Source organism: Ovis canadensis, chromosome 3, assembly GCF_042477335.2.
Source record: "Ovis canadensis isolate MfBH-ARS-UI-01 breed Bighorn chromosome 3, ARS-UI_OviCan_v2, whole genome shotgun sequence".
In the NCBI taxonomy this organism is placed as follows: domain Eukaryota; kingdom Metazoa; phylum Chordata; class Mammalia; order Artiodactyla; family Bovidae; genus Ovis; species Ovis canadensis.
In genome coordinates this window covers 95,454,527-95,476,208 of record NC_091247.1, presented here as the reverse complement: position 1 = coordinate 95,476,208, position 21,682 = coordinate 95,454,527, and the positions used below count along the sequence as shown (strand labels likewise).

Here is a 21,682-nt window from a genome sequence, read left to right as displayed (position 1 = left end):
CGCAGGACCATTAGTGCCTGAATTAAGACCAGGTGGCTCCTTCAGCCACCTCCTCAATGGACGCCCTTCTAAGAAGTCTAACACGACTTTAGAAACATTGCTTCAAGAGTCTTCAACCTCAAGATCTTAAATAAGAAAAGATTAAGGGACCAAGTCAAAAGAATATGGAAGTAAAACGGTTAGACAAGATATAATGTAATGCGCTTAACAGAAACCCAGAGAAACTCTAGGAGCAGTGCCGGGCAAGGTCAGGGCTAAATAAGATGACGTCAGAAAAAAAGGGGAAAAAAAGGAAGCAACTCCATATCTTCCAGCTGCTTCTAAGACTGAGAAAGCAGCTAAAGCAAAACTTCCAGACAGGAGCCGCTCAAGTGGAGTGCCTCCTCTGGCCGAGTTCTCTCTTCTACCTGCTGCGTGAGTACACATAAAGCTACAATTCTGAGGCACAGTCATTTATGAGTAAAATTCCTGCACCCAAATAATGTGCAAAATGGATTCTAAGTTTTTCAAGTTTTATTTAAATAACCTCCAGTGAGAACAGAGTGGGCCAAATACTACCCGTTCCTTGTATGTAATATCTGACCGAGACAGAGTAAGCACAGCCTGCCGGCCACTCATGTGAGGGCTGGGGAACCCCTCAATGAAGGCGGCCACGACCCCGGCCCCGGCCAGCAGCTGGGGATGCATCCACTGTTGAGCGAGGGTTCTTGATGGTTTCATCAACAGACACGATAAGGCACGCAGCCTCGGAGGCCGCAGTCAGGGCATTGATCCGTACCATTGCTGGCTCCCACACAAAGGCCTCAAAGTTGTCAGCAATGTCCTCAGTGTTGATGTCCACCCCATACCACATGCCCCCCTGAAAAAGCAGAACAAGAGGGAAAATGGTATGGAACTGCTCTCAAATTTCTTCCTGCACATCCTCTGAATGACTGAGATTATGAGGCATCCTCAGGCTCTCTGAACCCGCTGGCATCTCCCTAAGGAAAACGGCATTCCAACGGGAGCCTGGAAGCCTCCTCCCTTCCCTGCCCTCCACCACCCCTCCAAACCTGAGAAGTACGGACCAGGGCCTCTCCCAGGCATGCTGCTGGGTCTTAGGAAGGCCCCATTCTCACCCTCAGGTCATCCGAGGACTGTATGCCAAACCACGCTTCTCAAGAGGATGACTTTCCGATCCTTGATCTCCTTTTATCATCACACCACTTCCAGGAGCCCCCATTTTACAGATAAGGAAACTGACTTGCTTCAAGTTCTGCCACAAGTCAGAAGCAGGCCGCTCACTGAGCGCTGCCGTCATCACGCCGAGCATCCAACACACGGCATTTAGCAAACATCTCTAAACGAGTGCTGGCTGAACAGCAGACGAACAAAGGAAATTCTCAAGAGATGTGCTCTACATGGAGGTAGCACAGCCATGGCTGGACTATCAGCAGGGCCCTGAAGTGCTGGAGGAACCCACGAGGAACCGCGTACACACAGGGGTAGTACACGCTTCCAGGCAGGAGGCTACCGTGTTTCTTCATTCCCTCAGTGCACCAAAAGGAGTGACCAGACTCTTGCAAGCAGCACTGAAGAAACCCTGGAACAACCAGTCCCGACACCATGGCTGACCACACAGAGCCTGAGTAAGCACAGCACACTCAAAGAATCTAGCCCCGTCCACCCAGTCCCTGGACTCAAAGGAAAGGAGTAACCCACCTGGGCATGCCGAGCCCGTAGCTTGTTGAGGATGTTTGTGGCATCAAAGCCAGCATTGTCACAGAGCTGGCGTGGGATAATTTCCAAGGCCTTGGCATAGGCCCCAATCAGTAGCTGCTGTTTTCCTGGAATGGTTCTTGAGTAATCTCGCAGGTACTTGGAGAGCTCCATCTCGATGGCGCCACCACCAGCCACCACCGAATCATTCTGCAAAGACCAGACTCACCTCTAAATTCAAGGAGCTCCCTCTCTAAGCTCCAGCCATGGCCAAATTGGACCACTCAGTCAACAGGACCCCTAGCCTAGAAGGAGGGCTGGCTCCTCACTCCCTCCCCCAGCCCAAGCCACAGGAAGCCAGGACATGGACCACGCCTAGCACATCCCAACTGCAATCTGGTGAACCATATGGTTTCTGACCCTCTTCTAGGTCATCTACACCTTGAGGGCACTGGCACAATCCCTGGGATGGCTGACTCCATCAGCTCCACAGGTGCTCACAAGAACAAGTCTTAGCTTTTAAGGTAACATGACTTATTTTGAGAGACTGAGGATGTTTCTTTATGATCCATGAGACAATCAGAGCCCACATGCCCCACATGGAAGGACAGGTTATACAGGAAAGGGATCACCACACAAATCCAGGGTTGCATCAGCTCAAGAGGCAGAGTAGGCTGTGCAGGCTGGAAGCCCCCGGTCTAGTACCTTGATGGCCCTCCTGACAATCATGATGGCGTCGTGCAGGGACCGCTCCGTCTCCTCCATAAATTGCTCTGCACCACCACGGAGGATGATAGTGCATGTCTTGGCCTTAGGGCAGCCAGTGAAGAAATTGTACCTACACCCAGGATCAAATTGTATCTGTGAACTCTTTTCTGCTGCCAACCCACAGTGTTCTGACCTCACCAAGTCCTCCCAACACTCAGCAGCTGCTCTTCTGTCCCTCACTAAAGTTCTCCAAGCCTGCCCTTAAAGGCGTGTTCTTGGGAAGGTCTAGGGCTGTACCACAGGGGCATAAAAGACTGTGGAGTCAGACTGTAGCCCTGATTTGACCTTCTTTCTTCCTGAAACACTTTATATAACTGAGCACTATACACCCCAAGAGATTAAAGTCTCAGAAGACAATAGCACACGCTACTGTAACCTGCCAGCTCCTCTGTCCATGGGATTCTCCACGCAAGAATACTGGAGTGGGTTGCCATTTCTTCCTCCAGGGCATCCTCCCCACCCAAGGACCGAACTCGCTTTTCATTTCCTGCACTGGCAGGCAGGCTCTGTACCTCCAGTGCCACCTGGGAGGCCTGTTATATATACGCCACAAACCAAAGACAGCAGAAGGCCATCAGGCAAGTCTCATGAGCTAAGCAAACAGGGAGCCCAGGCCTACCACTTACCTCTCGCCTCCAATCTGCGTCTCTTCAAAGACCTGGCAGCGGCCCAGAACATCTGATGACAGCGCATTCACACTGGTCTGGATGGAGCCTCCACAAGCCTGAGGAACACAGGACAAAATCATCCGGCAGTGACAGATCACATGAGGTGGGACGCAAGCATCCTGCTACCTAATTTTAAAGCCAACTGCCATGTTAGACTGCCACGGTGCCCCAGATACACTGGATGAGCCACTCTCACCCTTGACCTCAAGGCTCCCTCTGGAAGAGGAGAAAACAAAACAGAATGAAGACACATGAAGGGCAAACAAGCCCAGTTAGAAAGCTTTACCCAATACTCTCTTCCCTAAACTAGAGTGCTGAGTGCAGTGACTGAAGTCATGATCAGTGCTTTAAAACTTAAAGCACCTTGGCAAGATGCTTAAGAAGAAAGGGAGGAGGGCCTTCCTTAGCAGTTCAGTGGTTGAGACTCCATGCTTCCAGTGCGAGGGTGCAGGTTCCATCCCTGGTCAGGGAACTAAGATTCCACAGGCGCAAGATGCGAAAAAAAAAAAGAGAGGAAACCCGGCCTGCAGCATCAAGACTGGAGTCAGCCAGCTAATCACAGCACTGCTGCTAGGTTCCCTCACAAATCAGCTTTCCTGACTTGTTTGGTTAGATTAACTCTTATATAGTAAGTATGCACACACTAGAACTGAAGTGTTTTATGACAAAAAGAGTTAAGAAGACAAGCCCAGATTCATATACCACTCCAGTACACTAGGGGTAAGTGAAAACCCCTGGGTCCAGAAAGACCTAAAAGCAGCCTGAGAAAGTTTGGTTACCATCATTGTCCTCTTCAGATCCTCCTCTGGCACTCGGCCAGCACAGAACATGTCCCTGTCAGCGAAGTACTGGGTGGCTACATCCCCGATGGGGAGTTTGGACAAGACGACTTTGGCTCCGGAATGATGGATCTTCTCTAACTTGTCATAAAGAATGTTCCACTCAGCATCAACGATTGCCTGATAATCCTGAAGAGACCCAGAAAATATTGATTTATTTGCGAATTAACAGAGGATAAACAGAACAGACTCCCCTCAGTTCAAATAAACAAGGACCCTATAAGGTAACTTAGGAACCATCTACAACTTTCAAACACAAAAGCAGCAAGGAATCTGAGCACTGGGAGCCACTCCAGAGCTGGTATTTGCTAAGGTGTGAGGCAGTCTGGCCAGCTAAGTTCTAGCTCCTCTGAGGCACTGCACCCATGGAGTCCCCAGTGACAAGACCTTTCCTTCAAAGGCCATTCTGTGCTGGGGATGGATTTTCCAAGAACAGCTGCTTATGGCTGGGTGACCATGCTACATCCAAAGAGATAGCCTTGCTGATACCAATGTTGGGAGCACACCAGTCCCAGCAGCATGGGACACAGTCTAGAATGGCAGAGCTCACATCTACCCAAATAAGAGGAATCAAAATACAGGGCTCATTTTATAGCTGAAAGCCTCCTGCAAGCCCCTTCCCCAGGGCCAAAAGATAATGTTTCAGCAGGTTTGCCCTATCCAAACCTCCTTAGGTCTAGGTCAGAGAGAGTAGAGTGAGAAGAGTGGGTCTAGTATTTAGACATCAATACTTAGGGGCATCGGAGGGGAAAGGAGCCCACAAGGTACCTGAGAAACAACGCTAAGCCCGAAATGACCACCAAGGCCCAAGGCTTTGGCCCAGAATGCTGCCCATTTTCATGCCGCTGCCAGCGGGAGGACCTACCTCAACTGTGTGGACTCTGATTTCCGCATTATCTTTCTCAGCTTTCAGCTCAAGCTCAACATTTAAAAGGGCAATCATTGGATTATGGTACTTTTTGGGTTGCATTTCAAAGCCAGCATAAGAGAAAGTCTTCTTGAATGCGACGCCAGCGACAAGCTGGGACTCCTGTTTAAAAAAATCAGATGGTTCAACAGTTCAGCACTGGCATGAAATAAAATCAAGTTAGTGGTGTGCTGGACTAACGCATATCCATTTCTGTGAACCTGAAAGGGTTAATTATGTTTTTATTCCACTACTGTAATGAAGTTTTTCCATCATCCTAAATGCTAGGAAAAATATGAAAACATATTTTGGTTGTCCCTTCAGGATAAGGAAAACCACTTAGCTTGCAGATACTAAACATGGGAAAGGCCTGTCTGGGCTGTCCTTTAGGACTGACCCTCCAAAGCACACGTGCCAAGGGATGCACTGTCCTTCCAACTCGACACCTCCCAGTCTTCACTGCACATAAGTACACATATCCCTCCCTACCTGTACTGCACGTGAGCGTACAAACACCTGTGTGCTGTAGCCTAGATGCTTCCTCTCTTTAGGAAATGAAAATAAAAGGTCATAACAGTCAGAAATTTCCCGCAGTTCTCAAGTTATCATTGTGGCTTCTCTCATCTTAATCCCTCAAAATATGAACTACTACACCACTCATTCCAAAACAGAGCTTGCTGCGTGGCAGATTTAACATAAGGGCATGAGAGAAAACACACGGCACTTGGGAGTGACTTTAATACTATGAGAAGGCAGGCTCAATCTCAGATCTTATTAAATGACCTAGTCATTTCCCACTCCATAAAGAATGGTATATTCAGGAAGTGAAGTCAGAAAGAAAAAGACAAATAGCCTATGATATCATTTACATGTAGAATCTAAAATACAACACAAATGAACCTCTCTATGAAACAGAAACACTCACAAAGTGAACAGACTTGTGGTTGCCATGGAGGTCGGGGGTTGGAGGAGAAATGGGTTGAGTTTGGGGTTACCATGCAAACTACTAGACAGAATGGGTAAACAAAGTCCTACTCTTCAATATTCAGTGATAAATCATAATTGAAAGGAATATGAAAAAGAATTAGGTATGTGTTAACAATCACTTTGCTGAACAGGAGAATTAATACAACATTGTAAATCAACTATATGTCGACAAAATAACAATTGCATTACCAGGACAAAGGACTAGTAAAAGAGACAGACTGAACGTATGTGTGGCTCGCAGCCCCTGGCTTTCTCACCAGTTAAAATTACAGTTCTGAGCCCTAGTTTAGTGAATGCCAATTTAATCTCAAGGGTTTCTGGAACAGAAGATGGCACACTGAGATCAAAGCAGTATGTAAAGACAATGTCAGCAAGCCATGACATAGAGAATGGGCTGAAACACGCCCATCTGGGGGCCAAAGGCATGGGAACGGCTCAGATGACTTTCAGATTCTTTACAGCTTTATTACATAAAGGGAATCTCATCCCACTCTCGTGTGCCATGACAGGAAGAAGAGGAGGAGACGAACAGAATGGAAATGCAATTGTGTTGTGCATATACAGTAGACACTAGCCACTATTTTAATTTAAATAAGTGAAAAAATATGTTGTTAAATAAACAAAAGCCAGTTGCAGGACACTATGCATTACAGGTGAGCATTCGTTTCAGAAAACAATATTTACATTTATACTTATAGATGCACAGTCTGGAAGAATACACACAGTTAAGAGTGGTTTCTGGGGCAGGGGTGGTGTAGGAGACATTTCTGTTTTCCTTTAGGACTTTCTATACAGCTTGACTTCTGTACTATCTGTTCAAGATAAATGAATAAAAGAAGGGAGAGCCTGCTTGTACCACTTGGAGAAGAATATACTGAAAAGTACTTATATTTATTGAGAAGGTTTCAGATAATTTATCAGAGCTAGCCCTGTCCCCTCAGACATTAACACTGAGATTCTGAAAATCAGCCAGTTCACCCTTCGATTCTGCTGACAAGTAATACAAGTCTGTGGAGGTTACAAAATGCACCTATAGGAGACAGCTTATAGCCACAGTATGAGGAACACAGCTTCAGTCTGGCTTTCAGCCCGAGTGCGCTCTCTCTATTCCTCTAACGTGTGCTGTCCTCCTAAGCCAAGCTGCCTACAGGGTTGATGTGAAAGCAAGAGCCTCCTAGGGAGGCCTCGGCAGGCTCACCTCTAGGGCTCCACCTTGCACCTTCTTGATTCCAATCATTTTAAGCTGCAGCAAATCATCAAGCATCATCACCGCGTCCACCACCATCTTAGCGAAGAAGGCTTTCTGCTGGGAGATCAGCTTGGAGCTCAGAGCAGTCATGGCACATTTCTCAAGCAGCTTCCTCTGCTCCCTGGGACACAAGGGTGGGACCTGCATCAGGCCTTGAAAGCCCCTCTTATCAGACTCTATTGCAATGTGGAGATGGTTTCTATTCTAGCCTCTAAATTCAGCCCTCAACCTTTGTCTTCTGAATCTTTAGGGCAGATTACCAGTGACAGATGGTAATTGCAGTCAAAGACTTCATGAGTGACAGCTTTTCAACTGCAGTCTACAGCCACTCTTGTACTACACGGACTGGGGTACAGCAAGGGGTTTAGCAAGAGCCAATCAGCCCCAGTCCATGCAGGGTATTCCAGCACGCTTCTGCATCCAATCTGGCCATGGAAAGTCAAGGTTCTGACAAAGTTCACTGCAAACTTACACTTTATCTTCCTTCTTCACAGTCACTGCAATCTCTTTGATCTTGTTAACTGCCTGCCAAGAACAGAAACTGGGTGAGTCTCTCACATTAAAAACAAACTGGAAAAGTGGATCCCAATCTCTCTTGCTAGTCCCTAATCTTTACTCCCAAATCTTAAGTATTTCTACTCGATAGTCAAAATACCATTTCTAAGTCTTTTGCTGCCCAGAAAAATATGAAGCTCTAGTTTAGAAAAATGCCCAAAGTTAGAACTGTAGAGCAGGCACAGAACAGCACCAGTGACAAAGTGCAGGCCAGAACAGCACTGGTGACAACTTCCAGTACTTTATATAGTAACTACGTTATGTAATATATGATACACATATTCGTATGTTAAACATTGTATCGTTCCAAAGCCATCTTCTTCAAAAGATATCCTTTCGTACATACTTCTCACATGATTTCATTTTAATGTCACCATCCCAAAACAGAGACAGTAAAGAAAGTAAGGTGAAGAGGAACTGACTTGCCCCAAGCTAAAGAATGAGAGTCAAAGGTCAATAAAAGCAAGGCCTCAAGATGTGCTACGAAGTACTCGATAAAAACAAAACAGCTCTCACTTACTGACAGCTTAAATAGACTAAGTAATATACCTAGTCAATAGCTATTGAATGGTAGAACTGAGATTTCTATGGAGTAGAATTCAGAAGGAATTCAAGGAATATTGTCCCCAGACCCTCCACAACCCAATACAGACCATATCCTAAGAGAAACAAGAAGGTGCCCAGACGGCCCCGCTTCGCTAGCGCTCCCATACCAACTGTGTGGCAGTGCGGAAAGCGCGGATGATGATCTGCGGGTGCAGGCCTTCCTCCACGTAGGGTTTCACCTGTTTCAGAAATTCTGCAGCCAGCAGGGTCACTGAGGTGGTGCCGTCACCGACCTGGAACAGGATGACAGGGAGCTCACGTCACTCACGTTCAGGAACAAAACTCCCAAACTCCGTTTTCTAGGCAATCTATCCATTTAAACTGGGGTGTTGCTGGGTAGATATTCATCCCATCAAATGGTCCTGGGCCACAAAATTAATTCCACAGCCAGGCCCATTCTCCAAAGAGAGCTGATCTGGACAAATTTTCCCAGAATATGAAATCATACACACAAATTAACCAAGAACTTACTTACTATGGACAAAGGTACTATGATCAGTAACACAATATACATGCTTATAATATTATAATGCTAATATACATGATGCTGGAAGGGATTCGGGGCAGGAGGAGAAGGGGATGACAGAGGATGAGATGGCTGGATGGCATCACCGACTCGATGGACATGAGCGACTGAACTGAATATGTCACAAATAACAAATAATGGTAGCAAAAGGTATGAGATAAATGGGAACAAATTCTACAGTAGTTCACAAAACAAACCTCTAAGGATCAAAGTCTTTTGTATTTTAAACACTATCTGGAATAAGCAGATTATGAACTTGTTTTTCTTAACGGCAATTTTCTATAATGGGATCTAAACTTTAAATAAAGGAGAAAAAGAATAAGAGCTTTTTTTCCCCTTTGCTTCCCCTTTTCTTTGAGAAAAAAGAGTTTTTTAGAAAACTGGTTAACCTCTGATATAGAGGAAATTTACTTTTAACTCACTTATGTTTCTGTGGAATGTAAGAGATTTTAGGGAGAAAAAAAGTTACTGTGGCAAAGGGTTTAAGCTGCCAAATTCCTATTCAGAATACAGAATTCCTATTCCAATACAGAAAGGTATTCCTTTGTTGAAAACTGCCATACTGTTTTCCAGGCTACAGGGTCCTAATAGACCTTTTAATATAACTTTGGGACGTTATCTGTAACACTCTGAAATGCAAACTTGTCTCTCTCAATAAGACTCCAGTGTTAGAAATGATTTTTAAAAAGGCAAAGACAAGTTAATGTCACTGACAGGAACATAAAACGGCAAATTTTATGTTATGTGTGTTTTACCACTATAAATTTTTTTTTTTTTTAAGAAAGAAAAAAGTGAACAGGAAACAATCTCCAGCTCCATTTTATAAGGCAACCAACGGATGAGAGGTTAAATTATTTACTGAGCAATTCATATGAATGACAGCACACAGGCCTATTCCTGAGATCTGAGCCACACTCAGTGAAACAGAAGGAATTTTAAAGAGCTATTAATTCCATCTACATAGTTTTACAAACCTGTATTTGTGAAATTATGGTTTTAGATATAAAATCAAAATGCTTCAAGAAAGAAGAGCAAAGGAACAAACAGGCATGTATTTCAATCTCCACTGAAAAGCATAAACTTGATATTCCTACCTCAGCATCTTGGGATTTTGCAATGTCCACTAAAGTCTTCGCTGCAGGATGGACAACATCAAGGAGTTTCAGAATTGTGGCCCCATCATTAGAAATTGTTGCTTTGCCTTTAAAGGGACAAACACAAAGTAAAAATGTAAAGATCTTTTCTTAAATTCTGACTTCTAGCTGGACTTGGAGCCCATATACACTTTACTGGGACAGGACAGAGGGTCTTGTGGTGGGAATGAACTGATCTTTTTACAGATTTAGCTCTGGGCACAAAGGGCCACCTAAAATCAAACATTTCCAAAAACCATGAGCTCTTCATTTTCCCTGAACAGCAAACCTCTACTGGATGTAGAAAACATTTTAAAAAATAAGAATGGATAATCATTTAGATATTCTTAACAGTTGATACCCTGGTATTTCACTTGTAAATTAATACACTAAAACATAATGCAGAATTTGTCTCAGCAACACGATACAACAGGAGTGACCACAGGCAACTTCGGAAGGTTCTATTTCATGTTTTAGGCCAACTCTCTCTGCAAGGCAAGATTCCTGAACCTGGCTTTTCCCATATATTCCCAAGAGGTTCAGCATTCAGGACAACATATGAAAAGAAGTAGCTTCACAGTGAGCAATCCTTCAGCGATCTTAAAAGCAGAGGAATTTCTGTTGCCAACCTCTGCTGGCCCCAAACACTTTAGAGGAGCCTCCTCTTCTGCACACTGGTCTGAGAAACTCTGCACTTACCTCGGCCATCCACAATGAGCTTGTCCATGCCACGGGGACCCAGGGTAGTTCTGACAGCCTCAGCAATCACCTGGCAGGCACTGATGTTACTTACAAGCTGGGGGATGCCTTGGGAGCTATCAGTCCCCTCTTTCAACAGGATAACTGGTGTGGGCTAGAGAAGAAAGAGCAATTCACTAAAAAAAAAAAAAAATCTGGAGGCCCCTTTAAACCACATTTCCCCAATGTCCATCCACTACATCTATTCCTTAGACAGCCTCTACCCCCCGAGATAGCATGTTCTGCAGATATACCAGAAAATGGTTTGAGAAGCATTGATTTAGTCAAAAAGAACAAATAATGTATTCCTCAGTGCCCAGTTGAAAAAGCATAGCCCTTTCAGTTTCTGACCCTGTTTCTCGGGTTGAGGAGTTAGGCCACCGCATAAGGAGGAAGCGGGCCATACTCAGTGCTCACTCCAGCAAACACCCGTTCAACCCCATGAGAGCTTAATCGCAGGGAAGGAGATGGGGCACTGATGCAGAATGAGATGCCAAGAGCTTCAGATGTTGACCCAGAGATGCCCAAGCAGGCGGTTTTACCAATGATGGTAGCTGGAGCGTAGGGAAATGGCCAGGCAGATAAACAAATGGCACGTTTGTCCTGTCTCACAAAATGACAACCCTAATTTGTACAGCAGTGTTTCCATCTCTCATGCTGGTTCCATGAAGCTTTCGTGTGACTAATCTCCAACCAGATACCCTAAACAAGTGTTTCTCTCTTTGCATTGGTCCCAGAACAGTCACTATTCTCTTATGACTGATTTTACGTATGTAAAACAGATAAGTGTAAACACTGTTTCAAAACTTTTGTTATGTTAGTTATGTGTGTGCAATTAGGCTATGTTGTTATTTAGTCCCAAAGTTGTATCTGACCCTCTGCAACCCTATGCTTTGAAATTTATTTCTTACTGTGGATTGCAAATATAAAGTTTGACAGTCACTGCCCATGTCTACCCCAGGGGATATTTCAAGTGTTCGAGTGGAGAAGACACAGAAAAGCATCAGGCTGTCTCAGTCCAACAAAAAGAGCCAGGAATTCACAAACTAGAAAGTCAAACAACCCATGAGGCTGACTCCACATTAACCGAACAATGTCTTTAAAAATCTGACTTCTTTGGCCAGTGTAGCTGGAGGGTAGTGAGTAAGCAAAAGACTGGAATGAGGTTGAAGAAGCAGACAGGAATTAAATCACTACTCATCTGCAGACTATGGTAAGGAGTTTATAGATTTTATTCCTACAAAGAAGGGATGCCCTGGAAAAGCTTTTAGCAGAGTAATGGCATAGTCTAATTTACACTGGGGTAAAAAAACAAAAAAATAACTATAAGAGGCAAGATATAATGAGCAACTACATAAAAACAGGCTAGAAAGATGCACAACAAACTCAAATAAGTAAGAGAGTGGTAGTAAAGGAAATTTTGAAACTTGGGCATTTTATTTTGTTTCAACTTTTCCTAACAAACGTATCATACATTACTTAATGGCTTCTCTGTACTCTCAAATTCCTTTAGGTCCCTTGCAAGAAAAATGGGTTCCCCAAAGACCCCTTCTCCCAGTTCTGCTAAATCATTCTTCAGGGCAGCCTCAAGTCATCTCTGGTCCAACCCTGCCCCAACAGAGATTTACATTATCAATCAAAAACCAACTTGAGTCTTAATCTCTTCCTAGTCCCTTCAACAGAGTCATTCACCCCACCAAGTCTAACTTATCCAATGTTTATTTTTCTCATCTCTAACTCCAAATTATGCCCCACCTACAAGAGCCACACTGCCACGTTCTACCAAAGCCACTTCCTTCCCACTAGGCCAGCAGTCCCTCAGAGCTGCCATTCTTCTCAGTTAGCAGCTGCCATTCTTCTCGACAGTAGTTAACATGGGCGCTGGGAACAGGGGATCCCAGAACTCTCTCTGCTCTTTCTCAAGCATAATGTTTATATTGCCATCCATCTTAAAATACAAGCTTCATAAAGGTAATGTGTAAAGGCACTAATTTCAATGTATAGAGTGCCTAGATTTGGCCACATATAAAGCAGTATACAGAAGCTTTTGGTGCTGAAAATTCCAATTACATTATCAGCTGAACCTTGAACAGCATGGTTTGAACTGTGTGGGTCCACTTATGCCTGAATTTTTTTTTCAGCAGTAAATACTACAGTACACCACCACCTGAGGTTGGTTGAATCCTCAGATACAGAGAAATCAAGATATGGGGGGCCTACTAAATCATATGCAAACTTTGGCTTAGCAGAGTCTGGTCCCCTAACTCCCGGAGTTATTCAAGGGCCAAATACACTTGAAAGTGCTTTATACACATCATGGCGGCAATTGGTTCTTATCTTTGGAAAAGCATCAGCAGTATGGTGACACTACAAGCAGGAAGGGCTTGGAAGCAGCTGGCCACATTGTCCCAAGTTCCTATGCTGTACAGGCCCTACAGAAAGGCAGGCTGGGTACAGAGATCCTTTGGGGAGGAAAAGGCAGCAGGGCTGGACTGAGCCAAGCTAGGTCAACCAGGATGGTGCCTCTTCTGTCAGGCCTTCAAGGGCAAGCCCAGCTCATGTCCTAAGTTACTTTCCAGCTGCATTTTTACTCAAGTGAAGAAACAACAGCAGAATCCAATAATCTGCCAAGGGTACCTACCATGAGAGGCTTGCTAATTTCAGCTTAATGGTCTTTGTTCTCCTTAAAGACTTTTAATAAGCATTATTTAGCTTGATGCTCTATAAAACCACACGTGTTCATACGCTAAGGCATGCAGTGCTGAACACAAAGGCAAGGACCTATCAATACCTTCTGTGTGGTTGTACCCAAGTCACAGGACTGAGCTTTCTGAGGAACCCTCTTACCTCTTTTTCAATCACAAAAGGCTTCCACAGTATCAGGTACCAATTCAATACCAGGTACCAATTCAACACCAGGTACCAAACAATAACAGCAAGAAGAGTTCTTGGTGACTTAAGTTTCACACACAAAAAAGAGAGCTATAAAAAGGCAATAAGCAAGGAAACAGAGCAGGGGTCAGTTCAGGAAAAAGCCAAGGTGGTGGGCTGGGGCTTCTTGGTGAAGGGTTTTATCACAAGTCAGAAGAACTTTGGGGGCGGGAAATATAAAACCACACTCAAAGTCACATGTCCATTAAGTGGCACAGTTAATCACAAACATAGGCATTCGGTGCGGCTCCAGAGCCCTTACTCTCAAGCGTTCTACTATGCTGCCACTGCATGAGATGAAGGTGACCTCAGGGAATAGGTAACAGTGAAGACCAGCTGAAAAAGGCAGTACTGGATGTATGAAAGGGAGAGAGGGTACACAGAGTAATGCCAGGTTCCTACTCTCTCAGGCACAAGCAGCATTCTCAGGGCATTTGGTAGGCTGCACACCTGACAGCTGTCAGTCTGACTATGACTAGGTCAGGCAGCAGTTGAGGAAGCAGGAAAAGAACAGAGAACTGAGCTGGATGGATAAAAACAGACAAGCGACCTGCCAAGTGCACAGGGACCACAGGTCAGGGTTTTACCTCAAACACTTGAGAGCTGGCCCTGTTCAAGAACAACTCAGGGGACACCACTGAGGTTGTTTGGGGCCCATGGAAGGTACCTGTAGCTCCAAGTTGGAGAAAGGGATGCCACAGAAGGGGGGAGGGGAGAGCTACAGACAGCCCCCACGATTCACCTGCTTCCCTAAAGAAAATGAGACCCAGAATTAGGTGGCCAACTAGAAAAGCCATCTCATGCCACATCTGGAAGGGCAGATAGGGTCAGAGGCTGGGTCTTGTCACCTCTAATACATCATCCCCACTGCCCTGCCCATTCTCCTGGTTGAGAAATTGCACCTCAGAAGCTGTACTAGGGGCCTAGTACATTCAGTAGGTACTAAAAGTTCAAACTACCATCCAGCAGTGCTCATTTCACATGCTAGCAAAGTAATAATGCTCCAAATCCTTCAAGCTAGGCTTCAACAGTACGTGAACCAAGAACTTCCAAATGTACAAGTTGGATTTTGAAAAGGCAGAGGAACCAGAGATCAAATTGCCAACATCTGTTGGATCTCAGAACAAGCAAGGGAATTCCAGAAAAACATCTGCTTCTGATTCACTGACTATGCTAAAGCCTCTGACTGTGTGGATCACAACAAATGGTGGAAAAATGTTAAAGAGATGAGTATACTAGACCATCCTTAACTGCCTCCTGAGAAACCTGTATGAGATCAAGAAGCAACAGTTACAATCAGACACGAAACAGTGGACTAATTCAAACTGGGAAAGGAGTGTGTCACGGCTGTATACTGTCACCCTGCTTATTTAACTTATACGCAGAGTACATTGTGCACAATGCCTGGCTGAAGCTCAAGCTGGAAGCAAGATTGCTGGGAGAAATAGCAATAACCTCAGATATGCGATGACACCACCCTAATGGCAGAAAGCAACTAGAAAGCCTCTTGATGAAGGTGAAAGAGGAAAGTGAAAAAGCTGGCTTAAAACTTAACATTCAAACAACAAAGATCATGGCATCCAGTCCCATCACTTTATGGCAAACAGATGGGGAAAAAATGGAAACAGTGACAGACTTTATTCTCTTGGGTTCCCAAATCACTGCGGATAGTGGCTGCAACCATGAAATTAAAGGACCCTTGTTTCCTGGAAGGATATAGACAGCATATTAAAAAGCACAGACATCACTCTGCCGCCAAAGTCTGTATAGTCAAAGCTATGGTTTTTCCAGTATATCATGTACAGATCTGAGAGCTGGACCATAAAGACGGCTGAGTGCTGGAGAATTGATGTTTTCGAACTGTGGTGCTGGAGAAGACTCTTGAGAGTCCCTTGGACTGCAAGGAAATCAAACCAGTCAATCCTAAAGGAAATCAGTCCTAAATATTCACTGATGGACTGATGCTGGAGCGGAAGCTCCAATATGTTGGCCACCTGATGAGATGGACTCAGTGGATAAGACCGTGATGCTGGGAAAGATTAAGGGCAGGAGAAGGGGACGACAGAGGATGAGATGGTTGGATGGCATCACCGACTCGGCGGACATGAGTTTGACTAAGTCCGGAAGTTGGTGATGGACAGGGAAGCCTGGTGTGCTGCAGTCCATGGGGTAGCAAAGAGTCACACAAGACTGAGCGACCCAACAACGAAATGCGTTTACTTAATGAATGAAGGGATGAAGAGAGGAGTACGAGCGGAGGGATCTGTTTTCAATCATGCAGCAGAGCAAGGGGGCAGGGAGCGGGGCAATGAGAGACCAAAGCTGAGACCTTGGGCTCCGTCCCCATGCTGCCTCTGCCGGTTCTAGGAAGCACCCTCCTTCACATCCACATTTTTCAAGACAGCCAGAGCTTCCAAGTCTGGCCCTGGACCGCGTATGCACGCTCAACCTGCAGTCATTTGACCCAGGTCATGATTATGGGGGGCTCCGAAAACCGGGTGACCGACGCAGGTTCAAGGGCCCGAAGTACCCTGGGATTTGTAGTCCCCAGCCGGCCCGACCGGAGCCTCCTCTTGAGGCCCACAAAACCCTCGCTGAGGGCAGCTGCTCCGGGCCCGGGCCCACCAGGCGGTAGCGGGCCGGGGTCCCTCACAGACAGAGGGTCGGGGCGAGAACCGAGTCAATAAGCAGGAGAAGGTTCTATGAGACTGGCCTAGGCCAGGCGGCGCCAGCTACCGACCAGATGGCTGCGGATGGGGCCGGATGACTGAGCTGCGACTCACCATCATCTTGTAAGCTTATCCAGGGGCCGGCTACTCCTCTTCTCCGCGCCCGGGACGCCCAGCAACCCCACAATGCTCCGCGCCAGAGAAATCCCCAGAAGCTTCACAAAGCCGTTGGACCGGGAGAGGAAGGGGTGGGCCACTTCCGCCACTCTATGGTTCGCTACCACAGAGTCGGCGTGGCTAGAAGGGTCAGAGGCTGGGCCTCGGTGAGAGCTGAGAAAATCGTTGGTAAGGGAAGGTTCGCCGGTTTTCCTTGGTGCCATTATTTTTGAGCATGTAGAATCCTTGCTCGGCCGCGTCAGCCACTAACTAATTCCATTCCCCCTATCTCCCAAGACCAAGGGATGCAATAAACGCATATATTTATTGACTGCTGAGAGACAGGCTTTTACTAAGCATTTGACGTGACGGAGCTCGTTGTTTGGTAGTACCACGATCACGCCCACTTTACAGATGAGGGAACTGAGGCTGAGAGGTTAGGTGTCCAAAATCACTCGTGGGCACCTGGCCCGAATGCTCGTTTTCTGGGTTGGCACTATCAGAGCTTCCTCGAGTGTCGGGTACATCAGGCCACATCCCCAGAGCCTACTGACTACGAGCGCACAAACGCCAGTGGAACTAGGCAGAGGATGAGCAGAGCAGGGGTCGCCGGAGACCTGGGCACTAGACGAATGCCTTCCCAAGAGGATGGGAAAAAGGAAATCACAGGTAGAAGATAAATCGTCTTGCGAAGCTGCCGCGGTGAGGATTCGGCCGAGAACGCACGAGCTGACTAGCCAAGACTCTCGGCGCTGAGGCGAGTCCTGCGGGTCTCCCATTCTCAGTTCCTGCGGCCTCCGGGGCCCGCCCTTTTGCCTGAAAGGTCCTGCAGAGTCTAACCCAAAAAGAGACATGCTGGGGCGGGGGCCGACAGTTGCAGTTAACAGTTTAGACCAATCAGCTCTCGGCCTCACTTCTCTCGGCCAATAGGAAGTGGGCTAGGGCGTAGGGGCGGAAAATGTGGCTACATAAGCAGGCCTCAGAGCCAATCAGTCCTAGGCCTCATTCCGGTCAGCCAACCGACGGCGTGAGCGGGTCCGGGGGCGGGAGGCCAGAGCAGCTGTCAGGCCGAAGTCCGGCTAGCTACGCGCGGCGGGGTGGCTGGAAGAAGCGCGGCGCCCGGCCGGGCCCTGGAGATGGTCCCCGGCGCCGCGGGCTGGTGGTGTCTCGTGCTCTGGCTCCCCGCGTGCGTCGCGGCCCACGGTGAGCAGCAACGGGCGGGGCTACGCTTCAGGGCGGGGCTGGCGGACCAGCTTGAGCGCGTCCTGGGCCGGGGGCCACGGGTCACCTTGGGGACCCGCGAATTCGGAGCAAGGCAGGTCCAGACACAGGCACCTGGAGTGGGTGGATAGTGGTCCCCAGGGACATTAACCGGGAGCGGCCTGAGGCTGGGCTGTGAGTCCCCAGCTACCCACGTCGAAAGAAGGCTCCCCCTACCCCCACTAGCGCCGACTTAGGTGGCTGAGGGGGGCGAAGAACAAGAAACACCTAGGGGTACTACAAGCTGGAAATATGTGAGCACTCACATACGTAAAGGGGACCCTGGAGAATGGAAAGGCTACCCACTCCAGTATTCTGGCCTGGAGAATTCCATGGACTATATAATCCATGGGGTCGCAAAGAGTCGGACACGACTGAGTGACTTTCACACTCACTCACAGGAATACAAGCTGGAAATATGTGAGCACTCACATACATAAATGGGACCACACGTTGCTATTCATGGGCTTGCACGCACTTAGCACATACGCACACACCAAACCTGTTTGCACCTACATGAGAACGTAAACATACACCCATATACATACGTGAGCACATGTGTATAGCTACACTTAATTTACACGGATCAGCGGATGCAAAGGCTAGGCAAAGATGTGTAGGCAGGAGGGGAATTTTAGTGCTAATCCAGGAGGGCCTCCTGGGAGTGTATCTCTGTTTGACAGGAAGCCTCCACTCCCAGGACAAAAGGCTGTATGTATAGCCCAGTACCAAACCAGTGGACCTCTACCTGGTGGCTGATTAGGATATAGAAAAGGACAGCTAAAGCCACAGTTGATCCCAGCCCTGACACACAGTAGCAACTTGTGGCAGAAGTTTCCACCCTTTCACATTACTCAATCTCTCTGGACTAAGGAAACCAGCCACTTAAGTTCAGGTAAAACATTACACTTTGGTACTAAAGAGATCCACATCCCAGAAAAATCTAGTTGTTCTGGCAATTCTTTGCCAGAAATAGTTGTTCATCCACGCAACCTTTTAGAGCACCGCTTACAGTCTAGCCACTATGTTGGTTAAGGTGGATACAGTATGGAATGAAATTACATAAGTCCTTGTTCTAGTGCAGGAGAGAGACAACAAAGATAATTCCAAATTATGTTAAAAGTGTCATTGGAGACAAAGTACATTTTTAAATGGGCATAAAAGGAGGGCAGTCACAGGGCAGGTTTCTCTGAGAAACTGATCTGATGGATGAATAGGAGTGAGCCCTGTAAAGAGGCAGAGGTGCGGTATGGTGAGGGAACTTGCGAGAAGACTTGGAGATGTGAAGAAACTGGAAGCCGGTGTAGTTAGAACACAGGAAGGAAAGAGATGAGGTTGGAGTAGCTGCCAATGGCCAGATCAAGCAGGGCCTTGCAGACTAGAGTTTAGGTTTTAAGTGCCAAAGGAAGTCCTTGAAGGGTATTGAAGCTCTGGCATTGGTGACATGATCATATATGCTTTAAGACATTTTAAGGAAATTCCTGGCAGTTGTTAGGGGAATGGACCTTAGAGAGCAAGAATGGAGGCTAAGATAGACCAGTTAGAAAGCTGCATCAGCTAGGATGAGAAATGGTAGTGACTGGACGAGGGGGGAATGGCAATGGAACCAGATTTTTTTTTTTTTTTACAACAGCTATGACATCTACCACCTTGAAACTCTCAAGTCTGCTTCAGAGCAAAGATGAATTAACCCTCAGAGAGGTCACACTGGAACTCTGTCTCCCTGGCTCACCTCTGTAAGCAGCAGCAGCTGTAAACTTCTGGGGTCACTAACTCTGTCTGCATCAGCTCTATCCTCCCCAGGGCAGAGACCATCTATCCTAACTACTTCGAGGACACAATTCGTTGAAGCTGGGTCTCTGGGCCCAGACCATAGCCAGCCTGTTGAAGGCATAGAGTCCATGATCTGAACCTGAACCAGCATTTCCCCTGGAGGCTTCTCACCTGTACATTTTACCTTTCAGGCTTACGCATCCATGATTATTTGTACTTTCAAGTGCTGAGTCCTGGGGACATTCGCTACATCTTCACAGCCACACCCGCCAAGGACTTTGGCGGTATCTTTGTAAGTTGAGGGAGGCCCCCTCATATCTGATGCTGTCTCCACATTTCCCCCTACTAAGTTGAGGTGACCTTCATCAATTCAGTCAATACCTGAGTGCTGGGACAGAGAAGGGGGCAGAATCCTGCTCTGTCTTCCAGGGCTATAGAGCCAGGAAGGAAGGGCTTCCAGCGGTTCCTCTCGGTATAATACAGACCTGGGCATCACAGAGGGAAAAACTGTCTTCTTAGGGACATGAAATAGTTTAAAAAATAAAAAAGCCAAAGGCTCTGCTAGCTCCACCGCTGAACTATTAATACGTGAGTCTGGGTCCATAGCAACTTCCCTGTGTCTGTGAAAGGGAGGGTGGAAAAAAAAAAAAATAAGGATTTGACCAAAAAAAAAAAAAGAAAAAGAAAGGGAGGGTGGGATAGGACAACCAGACAATTGTGAGAATTGAGTAAAAGTGCTCAAGTGTCCAGCACACAGAAATCACGTATTTCCTTCACATTTTGTGAGGAGCTGATACAATGGGATGATCAGCTCGGTCCTAACCCCTCCCCACACTTTCACCTGTTTAATTATCTTTCAGCACACAAGGTATGAGCAGATTCACCTTGTCCCTGCGGAACCTTCAGAGGCCTGCGGGGAACTCAGCAACGGTTTCTTCATCCAGGACCAGATCGCGCTGGTGGAGAGGGGGTAAGGCGCGGACAGGCACAGGCACCAGGGGAGTCTGAGATCAGTGTTGGTGGTGATACTTTGAAATAACTGTTTTTAAATAATTCGTCTTTTTAAGAGTCTTTAAGAAATGTCTTAAAATTATCCAAGCCTTTGGCTATTTACTTGTGAGCCTCTATAAAAAAATAATCCTCATGGTTGATCCTTCTTGCACCCTCCCAGGGTGGTGGTCTGGGGAGGGAATAGCTAGGACCCTGCCTTTTCTTTGGTCTCATCATCACCTCTTCCAGGGGCTGCTCCTTCCTCTCCAAGACCCGGGTGGTGCAGGAGCACGGCGGGCGGGCAGTGATCATCTCTGACAACGCGGTTGACAATGACAGCTTCTACGTGGAGATGATTCAGGACAGTACCCAGCGCACAGCTGACATCCCCGCCCTCTTCCTGCTTGGCCGAGATGGGTGAGGGGTCCTTGTCTCTGGCTGTATTAGCACCAAACTGGGTGCCACAACTCGGGGAGGTCAAGGGCAATTACTAGTCCCTACCCACAAGCCTCATCTTGGGGTGCCCTGGTTGGAGGGCCAAAAAAGTCCTCAGGCTCTGGAACTCCCAGAGTAATGGGGACAGTGGGGCATGATGGGGTGCCGGGAAAGTGACCATCACCACCTCTCTCCATGCCCTCCCAGCTACATGATCCGCCGCTCCCTGGAACAGCATGGGCTGCCTTGGGCCATCATTTCCATCCCAGTCAATGTCACCAGCATCCCCACCTTTGAGCTGCTGCAACCGCCCTGGACCTTCTGGTAGAAGAGTTGGTCCCACATTCCAGCCATAAGCAACTCTGAGCTGAGAAGGGAAAATCCAGGAATTCTGCTGTTCAGGATTTGGGGATAGCATTTGGGAACTGGTGGAGCCAGGTAGAGGAAAAGGGCTTGGGCTTTGGCTCAGCTAAAGGAAGCCACACCACTGGCCTTTCCTCCCCTGGGCCCCTAAGGTGTCTCATGCTATGGGAAGAGCCAAGAGCCAGGCGCTGGGGCCGGTGGGCTTGGGTCTGAAACCAAAGGGGCCAACAGCAGGTGGTTTGAGAGCCATCTGAGACCTGTCACATCCCACCTGGCTCCAGCCTCCCCACCCAGAGTCTTTCACAGCAATTGCTGGAATGGTGTAAGGAGCTGGTGTTTGAGGACTTAATAAACCCTCAGTGACTTTTTAGCAATAAAGCCTCTCATCAGGGTTGCAACTGTGTCCTAGAGTAAAGCACACAGGGGTGGGG

General features: G+C 47.0%; 2 protein-coding genes across 2 annotated transcripts; one reads left to right on the top strand and one right to left on the bottom strand.

The window, feature by feature from the left end:
- Positions 1-498: 498 nt before the first annotated feature.
- CCT7 (chaperonin containing TCP1 subunit 7) lies at positions 499-17,606 on the bottom strand. Its single transcript, XM_069580501.1, has 12 exons — positions 16,389-17,606; positions 10,636-10,789; positions 9,898-10,004; positions 8,385-8,510; positions 7,589-7,641; positions 7,066-7,237; positions 4,839-5,003; positions 3,914-4,102; positions 3,093-3,190; positions 2,404-2,536; positions 1,702-1,908; positions 499-859 (listed from the first exon to the last, which is right to left on the bottom strand). Exons 1-12 carry the CDS (start codon positions 16,392-16,394, stop codon positions 638-640), a joined length of 1,632 nt encoding a protein of 543 aa, XP_069436602.1. The 5' UTR covers positions 16,395-17,606; the 3' UTR covers positions 499-637.
- PRADC1 (protease associated domain containing 1) lies at positions 16,559-21,629 on the top strand. Its single transcript, XM_069580503.1, has 5 exons — positions 16,559-17,633; positions 19,655-19,755; positions 20,324-20,433; positions 20,703-20,870; positions 21,096-21,629. The coding sequence occupies exons 1-5, from the start codon at positions 17,567-17,569 to the stop codon at positions 21,214-21,216; spliced, it is 567 nt and encodes a 188-aa protein (XP_069436604.1). The 5' UTR covers positions 16,559-17,566; the 3' UTR covers positions 21,217-21,629.
- Positions 21,630-21,682: the final 53 nt, after the last annotated feature.